General features: G+C 41.3%; 1 protein-coding gene across 5 annotated transcripts in view; it reads right to left on the bottom strand.

Annotated features, from left to right (window-relative positions):
- Positions 1-1,453: 1,453 nt before the first annotated feature.
- spopl (speckle type BTB/POZ protein like) overlaps positions 1,454-14,452 on the bottom strand; it is a 165,405-nt gene continuing 152,406 nt past the window's right edge. For all 5 annotated transcript variants that reach the window (XM_033024686.1, XM_033024687.1, XM_033024688.1 and 2 more), the window contains 7 exons: positions 12,064-12,191; positions 7,284-7,461; positions 7,141-7,196; positions 6,738-6,860; positions 6,050-6,192; positions 5,904-5,957; positions 1,454-4,868 (listed from right to left, as the gene is read on the bottom strand). In XM_033024686.1, the coding sequence (XP_032880577.1) occupies positions 4,724-4,868; positions 5,904-5,957; positions 6,050-6,192; positions 6,738-6,860; positions 7,141-7,196; positions 7,284-7,461; positions 12,064-12,191 (827 nt within the window). In that variant the 3' untranslated portion in view covers positions 1,454-4,723. The remainder of the gene's footprint in view (positions 4,869-5,903; positions 5,958-6,049; positions 6,193-6,737; positions 6,861-7,140; positions 7,197-7,283; positions 7,462-12,063; positions 12,192-14,452) is intronic.

The following is a 14,452-nucleotide window of genomic DNA, read 5'->3' as shown; positions in this document are numbered from 1 at the left end:
ACGGCAAACCTCTTTCAACCCGCTTCGAATTACGTCACCAATGAGAGGTAGGCGGCCACCAACTTCCAGTGACGTCAGGGGAAGGGCTGCATTTAAATTAACGTTCTGCTTTTTCCTACCTGGGCTTCTACCCCCCGACGCCCCGGCTGGGGTTTTACGCGGCCATCAAGGAGGGCATCGAGACCGCAGCGGTGAGGCCTCACTCTGTTCCTCGGGTCCACGCCCGCCCGCGATCTAGCTCGGGTCCATGCCCGCCCGCGGCCTCGCTCGGGTCCACGCCCGCCCGCGGCCTCGCTCGGGTCCACGCCCGCCCGCGGCCTCGCTCGGGTCCACGCCCGCCCGCGGCCTCGCTTGGGTCCTTGGGTCCACGCCCACCCGGGTCCTCGCCCGACCGCAGCCTCGCTCGGGTCCTCGGGTCCACGCCCGCCTGCAGCCTCCCTCCCTCGAACAGCGCCGTGCTCCCTCCTCACCGCCCCTCCCTCCCTCCCACCCACACACATCCCATCACAGACCAAATATGATTTGAAAGTAATACGGCCAACTCTCAATACAGTTGTAAAGGAATGCAATCCCACTTACATTACACTCCCAATTCGACCTGTGGCGAAAGACTAGATGAGTTTGAAGATAGTCACAACAAGCTGGAGTAACTCAATGAGTCAGCCCCTCTTCAGAGTTTTGAGTTGTTTTACATGGAACAGGGAGAAAATTACTCGAGGAGCTGGATATACTAAATCAGGAGGACTTTCCCTTTGCAAGAGGTGTCACAAAACTGGTGGGCACAGATTTAAAGTAGAAGAATTAGATGGGAGATAGGAAAATAGGTGTCAGAACTGAAAAGAGTGGTAGAGCTAGAAACCCTCATCACATTTAAGAAGCACTTGAATGCGTGCTGAAGCTGTGAGCTGCAGGGACCTGACCAAGTACTTAAAGGTGGAATTAGGATGGGGAGCTTTTTCAAACAGACCAAACAGCCTTCTTTTGAAAATATATTCTGATTCTGTGAAATGAAAAGTGCTGATATTTTTGCATATAATTAGGCACCATGGATCTTATCATTTATTGCACATACGCAAAGCAGACAAGGAAAGATTTTGCGATACCAGAATTTGCATGGTTTCAGTTTCTCCTTCAGATTCTTTCTTCTTCTCACAAAGAGATATTTCAGTAAAATGTTTGGTCAGCATAAATGCATTCAGCTTTTGATACTTTCTATTCCTGCATTATCATAAAAACAAATTATTTCCACTTGCTTTCAATCTGACATGCTCCTTAGAAATTAGCTGCAAGGAACTATTATTTGATGTGTTTTTTCATTGCATCAAAAGACTGAATTCGACCACATCCCAGAGGTTTTGCCAGTAGCAATATTAGAGATTTTTGAGGCATGAGGAATAAATTAAGTTAAATCAGAGATATCAAAGGAAGACACTAATTTCAATTAACAGCAACATTATCCACAAAATCATTTTTATTACATATTTCACTTCTGGGGAAACTAATTTTGTAGCAGAGTTCTAATGTTTACATCAAAGGTACAGTGAATGCAGACAAAGATTTATTTTTGATCTGTCAATAGTTTTTCAAAAGTTGAGGTCCAGTTCTTCTAGTTTGCATTTGGCTTTAATATAGCAATGAAGAAGGCAGAGGACAGACAGGTTGTTAAGTGGATCAGAATGGCATGCAACCAGCTCATGATGGACACAGTGGACAAAGTGTGGGTGCTCACCAAAGCGTTCTCCAGTTTACATTTGGTCTCACCAGTATAAAGGAGGCCACAACACGAGCAGCAAAAACAATAGACAAGATTGGAGGAGGTGCATGCACATTTCTGCTGCACTAAGGAAGGTTGTTTAGGTTGCTTGATGGTTGCAAGGGAGGAGGTATTGCATTATCTATGTTTGCAGGAGAGTGCAAGAAGGCAGATATATGGGTGGTGAAGGAATGTGAATCAGGGAGTCATGGAGAGAGTGGTCCCTGCAGAAAGCAGTGAGCGAGAAAGTGGGCAGGGGAAGCTGTGACTGGTGGTGGTATCATGTGGCAGTCGGTAGAAATGACAAAGAATGATGTGCTGAATGCAGAGGTAGGTAGGATTAAAGGCAAGGACAAGGAAAACTCTCAGTTCTATCTGGGGCATCGGGGTCAGGGCAGAAATGCGGAAAATTGAACAGTTGTGAGGGCTCCATCAACAACAGTTGAAGGGAAATCACTTTTTTAGGGAAAACATGAGATGTTTCAGATGTCCTGCAATGGAAAGTCTCATCTTGTGAACAGGTGTGGACACACTGAGAGAAAGGGAAGGCATCCTTACAAGGAATGGGAGGTTTATATCTAGGTGCTGTAAGAGTCAATCTATTTATACTAAATATTAGTGGATAGCTGGTCTCCCGAGATGAAGACAGATCCAGAAAGGGGAAAGAGGTGTCAGAAACAGTCCAAAGGAATTTGAGGGCATAGTGGAAGTAGTAGCATAGTTGATCAAAATGATAAATTCCACACAGGTTAAGTGCATTAAATGTATCTATTTGGACTTGGAATAAGAAATTGGAATCAGAGCAAGTCAAAGTGGACAAGACTGGTCAGACAGTGCAGCATCATTGCCTACCAAAGGAAATCCACATTCTTATCTTCCCAACTGATGGGATATGGAAATAGTTAAATGGCTGTGAATTAAACTATATGAAACAAGAGCATTGAATGTGATATTCCCTAGTTGAAATGATCAATTCATGAATAAATAACAAATGTTAAAGTTGTAACAAATTATTCATATTCAAACTCCTCACTACAAGCAGTTCAAAACTCATTTTAAAGATTCGTTTTATTCAAATTTTAATGGCGTGTAGTTCATGCAACCATACTTTGAATTTGTGATATGACAGTAAACAGATACATTGACAACTTAAACCCATTGGCTTCTTCAACTTCCATTTTTTTAAAAATATTTGAGCACTCTTCTCTAACAAAAAATGATTTTCACAAAACAATAGCCTACAGAAAGAACGCTGATACAAATTAGTGCATTCAATTGCATTTATAAAGTTTTACAAAGTTTCTTTAACCTAACACAAGTTATGAAATATATTGATGCATAATAAATAAAATAGCAAAACATAAGCAAATCAATTGCCATGTAACGTCAATTTGAGGCATTGCAAAATCATTGTCCTGAAATGTGGAGTTTCTACAAATTTACAGTGTTACCTTAGCAGTGTCTCAGACAAATGACGATAACAATACCTGTTCATTTAAAAAAAGGAATTCTCCTCTGAGTGGCTCAATAAGTTTATCCAGTGAGTAGTTGAGCCACATGCACCAGGAAGATCTGTTTGAAATGTCAAGCTGTGATGAGCTGGTGACTAAGCTGAAGTAGCTGCAGAACCACTTTAGTGGACGATGAACCCACTTGGGTAAAGTGGGACATTACAGTTCTCATTTCTGATCGCGACCCAACAACCCAATTGGAGTTACATGTGAGGGTCTTGGGAGAGCATAGCAATATGCTTGGCTGCAATATCCCAGGTGGTTAAATAGCCAAATGACACTCACGCTCCAACAATAGCCATTTGGGGGAAGATACTGAGGGAGGGGGCGGCCGGCGCCCGTGAATCTGGATCCCAAAGAATCAGCAGCTCAGGAAAAAAAAAGGGTATAACAGAAAAATTGGTATGTATGAAATTCCTTGCTAAAGGGATAGAAACATTGTAAACATACTCTGGGAAATTAATTTGATCTAGTGATCTTCAGTGTCTTAACATTGTTATTAGGAGTTTCAAAGGGATAGTCTTCAGAAATGCTCTTGGATTATTCAAGTTTAAATATATTTAATCAGATCATTCCAATATTTTGGGTACATCAGTATCACAAAATTATAATGTTTTTACTTTAGTTATGTTGCAATGTCGAGTTGTAAAAGGTTGCTGAACATTACAAACCATTTTCACACAATTGTAACAAAGGTCTTTAACATTTCTGCCAAAATTGTGAATTTAATCAAAAAAAATCTATACAGTAGAAATTCCAAACTGTAAACAAAGTTTACAAACACTGACAAAGAAAATGGCGGTTCATAAACCAACCAGGTACTTCATATACCACTGGCCCATTAAGGACATGTGCTATTGAATGGTACACCCCTTTCAGGCTGTCATGCAGAATTTCAACAGTATCCATAATGCAAATACGCAAAGAGGAAATCCACAATTCAAACATAATATTGAATGATGACTGGTGAAAGCAAACTGCTTCAATCTCTGGATAATTACAGGGTTAATGGGTAGAATCCCAGGGAAATCAATCATTAAGTATATTTTTGTATGAAAGGGCAAACATTTAGAAAAGTGTTAAAGGCTATATTTGCCTTTCCCAACTATTCAATAGATGGCTCTGCATTTTGGTTGCTGATGCACTTCTGCATAGCCTAGTCTTTTGACAAGGCACACATTAATTTAAAAAAAAAAGAAACTTAAAAAATATTTAAACTGAACCAGGATGAAAATCATTTAAGGCTGTTTAAGTGGCTGAGAGAAAAGCATGTAAACTAATTTAAAGCTGAAGACCATACTGGAACACATCCTTCAGCAGAGCAATTAAAAGACGGTTAAAGTTCAGGTTGTGTCCTGTGTATGTAAGTGACGAGGACTTCATCCTGTATGGGTGCAAGGTAGAAATACCTCTACACAAAGTCAGTAGCGAGATCAGTACCTAATGTCCTCTAGCACAATTATGACTGTTTTAATCGTTTGCGTGGAATACCAAAGGGTGGGCACTGGGCAGTTGCCAGTGCTCGGAAGGCCTCTGCAACTAAATGAGGGTGGGAGTGGATCATCGATTTCCAGCCTTCTGTCTCCATTACATCAGTGGCATGGCTGCAAGTGAGTAAAAGTGGTAAAACCTATCAGAAAATCAGCATCAATAATATTTGTAAATAATTAGTATACGTGTTAATACGTGGTGTTTAAAGGTTTAAGAGAATAATTATTTTATTGAGCGATTCATTTTAGATAATCAAGTTTATTGTTTAAAGAGATATTGCATATTTAACTGCTCTTTCCTCGAAGGTAAAATCAGATTTCCACTCTACTGATCCAGCTTGCTGTTGACAGGGAAGATTCTCTTCCTTTGCTTTAACGTCATTCCTTTTTACTCACCCTCCATTTTATTCCCTCACCCTTTGTTGCACCAGACTCTTGGCCATTTTGTGCACTCTTGCATTCCACCTTTTGTTTGACCTCTAAAGGTTAATCTTCCCTCTATTCTAATTGAAGCTCAACTCCTCTCATTTGCTAAATAAAAAAACATAATGAATAAACTTATGCAGTCATATTTATCCAAACTTGACTCCATTTAGGCCTTTACATTTGCTTATACCATCAGAAAATGGAATATGGCTTAAAAAGTGATGTTTTACAATATAGATTAATGTATTTTTAATAATCTGTTTTAGTTTACAAAACATATTTTCTAAGAATGTGTTTGAATTCAAGTGACATTAATCAACTATTAAATGATTCCTCTAGTTTCATTAATAACAATTTTCTGATATTATATTACAAGACATGATGTGAGATTTGAGAGAATTAACTAAAATGCTGATCACCAAGTACATAAACAATCAGAATAAGGAATGTGTGAAATAAAGGGCATTCAAAATGTTCTTCATAGCAATTCACAAAATTGTTCCTAAAACCATTTCCAATCTGAGAGATGGCAAGCCTTTCAAGTTTATTTTCGCTCTCTGGAAAGCCTTTTGTGGAATGTTTGTCTTGCCTACTTTGTAGGTGTCATTCCGTGTTAAATTATAAAAGAACAGAAAGGTCCAAAACAAAACCAGATTACTCTGCAAAAAACATAAAAGATGCCCAGTGATAACTCAAAATTTAATACTCTGTGATATTACTTACTTGTTACTCCAATTTTTCCCATCCTTACACCCTAGTTGTCGGAGAACACTGCACCTAAAATAGTAAGAGAAAGTATAAACATCAGAAATTCAAAATAAACTTTGGCAGTCCAGATATCAAGCACGGCAGAATGCAAATATACTTGCCTGTTAATGAAGTCTATTGCTTGTGCTTTCAGTTGCTCTGCACTGTGCAAATCTGCAAGAATGAGAATTTCTGCAACATTTTCAACTGAGAGGTTACTACACAAAGTTTCTTCACACATGACCTTTAGCCGATCTAGTGCATACTGTAAGGAGATAGAAACAATCTATTATTTGATAAAGTTGGTAACTGGCAACTAGAAATGCAATTTACCAACGGAAGATTTAATCTCAATCAAAATAACCATTGTTTCTGCAAGTAATTTCTCCTTTCCAAAAGAACTGAAATTAGTTCTTATTTTAAAACATGAAAAAGGAAATTTCAATTGTAGATTGGAGTAGGTTGCTTGCGTGTAAAAGATGTCCAGTCAGTTTTACAAGTGTGATAGTGAGAGTTCAAGATATAGATGCTCTTGGTGGAGTGAAGGACAAGGCACGCAGGAGTAAGGAATCCTGGATAATGAGAGAAATTGAGGCACTGGGCAGGAAAAAACAGCACGGGTCAGATATATGCAACCTGGATCAAAAGCATTTCTGGATTTACTGAAGATTGAGGAGCTCTGTGGTGCTTTACATTATGCAAACATGTGCTGAGGCAACAACAGTTGCTGCCATTCAACAAATATTTTTTGTGATGTTTATTAGCACATATCACTTAGTATTCCTTTCCAGATACCCTGTCATTACTTACTTTGTCTGCAGCTGCCAACAGGTTGTCAGCCATTTTATCGAGGTTTGGTGCCTTTCCTGTGTAGATAAATCTCATCATTTCCTTAAAAACTTCTGGATCTACATCTTTAATTTCTACTCTATTCTGTTGGGAAAAGTTGAAGAGAAAAAGAAAATCCAATAAAAATTAGTGTAAATAAGCAGAGTTCTAGATGACCTCTAATATTCTAGCAATTTACCAACTGCAAGCCAATGCAATTTGTTTTGGTAATTTAATTATATTTATGAAATAATACTGTTAAAAATAACAAAGACAAACTACTCATGTAAGTCACAGTAAGGCCAAAATAACTAAAATTGACCGTGTAACCGGTTTACTACCAATAATTTGTTTTAACTTGAAACAAAGTGCAGAACAATCTTACCTTCTTGCTTTCTTCCATTTCATGTTCAAACATTGCATTAAAAACAGGAGAACGAGCTGTCAAATAGGAAAGAAAGGGCTATATAAAAATCCGTTTTTTTTAATGCTAATGAGATGCATGTAACTAAATCCAAGCTGACATACCTGCTAAAATTGATTTGTGAGCTTTAAATTCTTGACCTCCTACATAAAGGGAGCAATCTGTGAATCTAGAACTTTCCAATAGATTTCCCAAATCATCTGCCAGTCGACATTCTGGAACCTTTAACGTATTCATATTTGATTGGCCGGATATATTCACAGAGTCTTGTACTACACTCACCTAAACCAGAGCAGAAATAGAAAAAACAAATTTCAAAACCAATAAACATTAAGAGATCTAACAAACTGCATTATATACTTCATCTGAAATAAATATATAGCATACTAAACAACTACTTATTTGTCAATCACAATATGTTTAGTTTAACAACACCCTCAAATTTCTTATAATCGAAGAATGAAGGATTCTTGTTGCAAGGATAGGTTGAGGGCAAGGGGTTGTTTTGTTTAAGAGGAGTAGGAGGAAGAGGGGAAATGGGATGAAGTAAAATGATGAGGAGTCTGAAATTGGCTTGTGGGAGGCTTCTCTCTTTGGTGAAGGATCAAGGACCAGATGTCACTGGTGTGAATTAAAGGAGATTAAGGGTGACACAGGAAAAAGCAACTTTAGAAAATTGCGCCGTATAACGGATTCTGAAATGCACAGTCTGCAGATGTGATGGCGACAGGTTCTACTGTGGCCTTCAATTGGGAATTGAACAAATACATAGCAACTGAAAAATTGCCAGGTTGCAAGGTGATGGGCAGGGGGTTGATAGTGGGTGTAATTACTTAGTCACTCTGGTAGAGGGCTGGGAGGGATATGTTGGGCTTAATAGCCTTCTTTCGTAGAAGGTAACCATTCTACGAAGGTTTATATTAATGACAGCTTCGGCACAAGAGTTTCCACAACGTTAATTTTTTACTTTTGAAGTAGGATGAGAATACATTAACTGTCATCATTAACAATAATGTGCTTCCCTTGAGCCTGTTTACTAGCTGACTGGTTTTGTGTCCACCGTCATACTGTTTGACAAGTTTCTGAACATGTGACTGATTCTGAGTTAAAAAGAATGCAGGAAGATTTTAAAGGATTTATAGAACAAATACTCAAAAGCTTGTAATTGCATAGAAATGTATATATCATGATCTTTAAAGCAGTCACAATTACTTCAACATTATGGAGCACAATACATTCAGAAATGTGGATTATAAAAATTCAAATTGCATACATGATTCCGGAACTACGCCAAAACGGTACACGATAGCGCTAATATTTTGCACCACCTTGCTCACAATTGTCCTGTGGTGGTTTGTGTCAAGTTTGTTCAGATTGATGTTATATTTTACAAGTTGTTAACACTTTTAGCTTGACAAAATCCCACTTTGAGAAGGATTTCTTCAAATCTGCACTGGCAGTTCCCAGCTATGACGTCAGAATGGGATTGTAGCCCAACCCGCTACATTGTTGCTATCCCAGGACACTGAGTCATGCCAGCAAATGTCCTTCAGGGGAAGAATCTGCCAGCCTAACTCAGCACATATGTGATCGCAAAGCCTTTTTATTTGCTCTATAAATTGAAAGTTTAATTACTAGATTTGGATAACAAAAGGCCTTGTCGGTGGCACCTACATCACATTAAAGAATAAAAAAATGTTAGTGCAATTGCATTTTTTTTAAAGTTTAAAATGAGGGCGAAAAAAATGAGCCAACCTGCACAGATGGGGGCAATGGGTGAGTGGGTTGCGTTGGGGGAACGGGTCGGTGGTGGAGACTTGCGTTGGGGAACGGGTTGTGTCGGGGGACCAGGCTTCCGTGGGGACTCGCGGTGGGGCCTCACGGTGGTGGTGGGGTCTTGCCGAATATTAAAATCTGCGGAGAAATCTTTCCGTTTTTTCCTGTCTCATGTCTGGTGGGGGAGGAGGTGGAATAGAGAGAGAGGAAGGGGGAGTGGGGGAGGTAGGGAGTGGGGAATAGAGGGAGAGGAGGGCAGTGGGGGAGATAGGGATAGGAGGGGGGTGGGGAGAGGAGTTATGGAGGGAGGGACTGAGGGTAGGGGAAAGGAGAAGGAGGGAGAGGTGATGGAGGGATTGGGGGAGGAGAGGGAAAAGATCCTGCGGAGGTGAGGAGGGTGGGTGGGGGGGGGGGTAGAGGGAGGAGGGAGGGTGGGGGATTGAGGGAGCAGGGAGGGAGGGGGAAAAGTGGGAGAGGTGAGGAGGGAGAGTGGGGAGGAGGGGGAATAGAGGGAGAGGAAGGGGAAGTGGGGAATAGAGGGCGAGGAGAGCAGTGGGGGAGGTCAGGAGGGATAGTGGGGGGGAATGGGGAGGTGAGTGGGGGATAGAGGGATAGGAGGGAGGTAGGAAAGGGAGATGAGTTATGGAGGGCAGGGGAAAGGAGAGGGAGGGATTGGGGAGTGGAGGAGAAGAGAAAGACAAGGAAGGATGAAGAGGAGGGGGAAGGAGTGTGGGGGGATGAGGGTAAATGAGCCACACTTGCGCAGTTAGGAGCTATGGGTAAGTGGTGGAATATTACGGTGGGGGGTCTGCACTTAGTCTAGTATATAGGGAGGGTGAAGAGGAAGGGGTGAGAGTGTTGGGGGATGAGGGGAAATGAGCCGCACCTGCGTAGTTGGGGGCTGTGGGTGAGTGATGGAATATTGCATTTGGGGACCAGCCCTCCCCTGTGACAGGGACCCAATGGGTCCTATTTGGTCTAGTGCTAACTAAATTGGGAAGTAAAATTTTAAATAATGTATTTTAAAATTGATTTCTCGAATTGAAGCACTGATATGTAGCAAGTAAAATAGAAACATAAAAGGAGAACAAGTGAAGCCACAGAAAATAAATGCTTTGTAATGATTGAATTGAATTGAATAAATGTTATTAGCCAAGTATGTATACATACAAGGAATTTGCCTTGGTGCTTTGCTCGCAAGTTACAATACAATATACAGTAGAATAAAATCCCCCAAAACAAGAACAGAAGTTAGACAGTACTGTGATGTCACTGCACCAGCCCTGGCTAGTATAGAAGCATATTCCACCGCCTCTTGATTTCCCTGCTGCCCGCTTCGCAGTCCGCACTGTGTAGTTGAAAGCCAGCCAGTTGCAGCGCATTGTCCGGGGTCGACTCACACAGCCAGGTCTCGGTGAAGCACAGGACAGCGGCTCGAGAGAAGTCCTTGTTTGTTTGGCAAAGGAGTTGCAGTTCGTCCACTTTGTTGTTGATAGAGCGTAGATTTGCAAGGAATATACTCGGGAGCAGTATGCGTATTCCTCGTCGCCGGAGTCGGGTGAGTGCTCTAGAGCGCTTCTTATGGGTCCTCCTCTGTCTCAAGACCTTGAACACAGCCACAGCCCCGCCGACGAGTATCACCAAATAATCAAGCAAGTGAGAGAAATCCTGAACAATGTACCGAACATCTGATGCTAATGAGTACGCCTCTCATGAAAGTGATCTTTGTGGGATTTTCACAGACGACAAACGGACAAACACAAACAAAACAACAAGGAGCAGTACACCGTGGCAGCCCAGGAAGTAGGAGTTTGTAGAAAGTAGGATTACAGATATTGTAAAATAAATGCCAATATAACCACAATAATCTTTCCCCCTTGGGATCTCCATGGTACACGACTGGTTCATTTCCAGATTATTGGAAGAAAAAAAAATTGTGCTTGACCAACACATTGTTTTTCTTTCAGATGTCACACAGCTGTATAATAGATTTTCCAATGAATTACAAGTTCAGAAAGTGTGAGAGAACAGGGCACCAGTATGTTTGAAGGGAGCAAGGAAAACTGGGCCAGCTGTGCTTAAGGGGAATGCAGAAAAAAAAGAATATCACAATCACAATAATACTTTATTAGCCATACGTTCTGCAACATATGAGGAATTTCATTTGCCAAGTCAGTCATACAAATAAAAAGCAACAGAACACACAAAACACATTTTAACATAAACATCCACCACAGACTCCTCCACATTCCTCACTGTGATGGAAGGCGAAAAGAAATGTCAATCTCTTCCCTTAGCTCTCCCCGCGGTCGGGGGCCTCGAGCCCTGCGTTGACGGGACGATCTTGACTCCCGTAGCCGGCGGCGTTTTGAGCCCTCCACGTCGGTGCGATCCAGCTCCTGCTTCGGAGGGATGTTAGCTCCCCCGCACCAGGCGCTCGAACCCACGTCGGGGCTGGTCAAGCGTCTGCGTTCGTCGGAGCTCCCGACTAGCCTCTCTCGACTACGAGCTCTTGATGGTAAGTACGCAGGCTGTGGTTGGAGCGATCCCAGGCAAGGGATCGGCTCCGATATTAAGTCCGTGCCCCGCGGTGGGGCCCAAGGTCAGTCCGAGGAGGCTTCCAGCTCCATCGATGGTAGGCCGCAAAGCGACCGGAGACGCGACCCGGAAACATCGCGTCTCCGGCAAGAAACTGAAGTGTCCCCCCACCACAGCAAACATACCAGAGAACATTTACACAAACTTATAATAAAACACATTAAAAATATAAAAAAAGACAAAAAAACAAACAGACTGTTGGTGGGGCTGCCAATCATTCGGCGCCCCTGGTGGAATATGCTGGGCCAGATGCTAAACCATTAGAATTTCCAAACAATAGTATAATGAAGCAGTATTTTATTGTATAACAATTTGCTAGAAGTGATTGTGAGAACTCCCATTTATGCCTCATGAGTAATGTACTAAATGAAAAATAATACTGATCCAGTTCAAGGCTTGCATTTCTTAACAATGGTCAAGAAAATTGGCAGTGAATGATTCATCAAATAAAGCAAACATATGGCAATATTTTAGATTAAAATACATTTGTAATTTAAAACCTTCACCTACTTCACAAAACAGCGTAAGTTTATCATCTGGAAGAAGACCGTTCGCCTCATCTAGAAGAAAGTCTCTACGGATAAATTTTTTGAAACCCCAGTCCTTGCCTTGGACAAATCGATACGCCCTTTGACTTTCTATTATAAATACATTAAAAGAAGAAAGGTTAAAAAAAAAAAAGAACATTTATATAGCAATCACATTGAACAATATGCAGAATGGATATTTGATATTTCTGGTAAAACCTATTTCTTGCGTAATTAATGAAGAAGAAATGTCCTTTTTGCATCCAAATAATTTAATTTCATATTCAAGCTTTTTATGAAGTAATAGTCCTTCTGCGCTTTGTTTAATAAAACGTGTTTAATTCTTAAACAGATTACTTTAATGTCCACTCTTTGTAGTCTGTAGAATTAGCAGGATTCTAGCTGAGATTGAGAGATATGTGAGGTTCTGGAGGACTCGATGGTGGCCAATGTCATTCCATTCAAATTGAAGAGATCTTCCACGCACAAAACCATGCTGACTATCCCTAATTAAGCCCCAATCTTTCCAAATGCATATATATCATATCCATCAGAATTCACTCCAATAACTTTCCGACCACAGATGATAGGCTGTCTATATAGTTCCCAGGTTTTGGAGTCAGTCATACAGCACAAAAACTCGTGCTATGACTCTAAAAACCTGGGAACTATACACCAGTAAGCCTACCATCTGTGGTCGGAAAGTTACTGGAGAGGATTCTGAAGGATAAGATAAGATACATGTGCTTGGAAAGACAGGGTTTGAATAGGAATTGTCAACCTGCTATTGTGCGTGGGAGATCATAGCCCACGAGTTTGAATTTTTTGAAGTAACAAAAAGATTGAGGAGGGCAGGGCCACTGACGTTGCCTATATGGATTTCTGCAAGGTCTTTGATAAGATTCCAAATTATAGGCTGCTCCGGAAGATTAGATTGCATGGGGTCTGGAGAGAGATAATTAACTAGGTACAGAATTAGCTTCATGGGAGGAAACAGAGGGAGGTGATGGAAAGCCCTTTTTCAAATTGGAGGCCTCGGGAGTCAGTGCAGAGTCCATTGTTATTTGCAGTCGATATCAATGGTTTGGATGAGAATATAGACGGCATGATTAGCAAGTTTAAAGATGACACTCAAATAGGTGGTATTGTAGACAGTTAAGATAGCAAGCAAGCCAGTGCCTGGCAAATCCAGTTTAATGCAGATAAGTGTGATGTGTTGCAATTTGAGAAATGAAACTAGAGCAGGCCCTTCACAATGAAAGGTAGGCCCTTGGAGGTGTGTTGTAGAGCAGAGGGATGGTGGAGTAAAAGTAGTTAGTTCTCTGAAAGTGGTGTCACAGGAATATATAGTAGTGAATAAGGCATTTGGCATACCGATCAAATCAATTAGGGCGAAGATACCGACACAAAAAGTTGGAGTAACTCGGCGGGACAGGCAGTATCTCTGGAGAGAAAGAATGGGTGACGTTTCGGGTCGAGATCCTTCATCAATTAGGGCATTCTCTATAGAAATTAGGATATTATGTTACAGTTTTATAAGACGTTGGTGAGGTTGTATTAGGAGTATTATGTTCATTTTCAGTCATACTGCTTTTGGAAACATACCATTAAACTGGAAAGAGTGCATAGAAGATTTACAAGGATGTTGCTGAGGGCCTAAACTGGGCATGCTAAGACATTATTTCTAGGAGGTCAGAGACTGAGGGGGTGATTTTGCAGAGGCATAAAATCATGAGAGGAATAGGGTGAAGAAACAGAGGGAAAAGATTTAAAGACGAGGGGGGAAAGATTTAATAGGAAATTGAGGGGCAACATTTTCCAAACAGTATGTGGTGGGTTTATGAAACAAGCTGCCAGAGGAAGTAGTTTAGAAAGTTACACTAACAGCATTTAAAAGACGTCTGGATAGGCACATGGATAGGAAAGATTTAGAGGGATATGGGCAAAATGCGACAAATAGATACTAGCTTGGATGGGGCATCTTGGTCGCCATGGACAAGTTGGCCCGAAGGGTCAGTTTCCGTGCTGAGTCTACCACTCTTACAGCTCTCCAGAAAAGATTGTAACACTGCAATATTTATTGGTCTTAACATTAATGCTCAAAAGAAACAAACACTGCACGTCTTTGTTAACAATTCTGATCTCTTGATTTGAGGTTGGATATCGTAAGTATAAACCTCCCGCCACCGGTCTGCTTACCAACCCCTCCGTCAAACTCCTTTCACTCTGGGTGGGCGGGCCATGGTCCGTGGCAAATAATCTGGGCCTTCCGGGCGGGTTCCTGGTCTGCGGCAAGCAATCTGGGCAGGTACCCGGTCCATGGCACGGGTCCTGTGCTCGCGTGGGTTAGCCTGACTATCCAGATTGATCCT

The sequence above is a fragment of the Amblyraja radiata genome, chromosome 7 (assembly GCF_010909765.2).
Source record: "Amblyraja radiata isolate CabotCenter1 chromosome 7, sAmbRad1.1.pri, whole genome shotgun sequence".
In the NCBI taxonomy this organism is placed as follows: Eukaryota; Metazoa; Chordata; class Chondrichthyes; order Rajiformes; family Rajidae; genus Amblyraja; species Amblyraja radiata.
The sequence above is the reverse complement of the archived record's forward strand: the minus strand, read 5'-3'. Positions and strand labels throughout refer to the sequence as shown.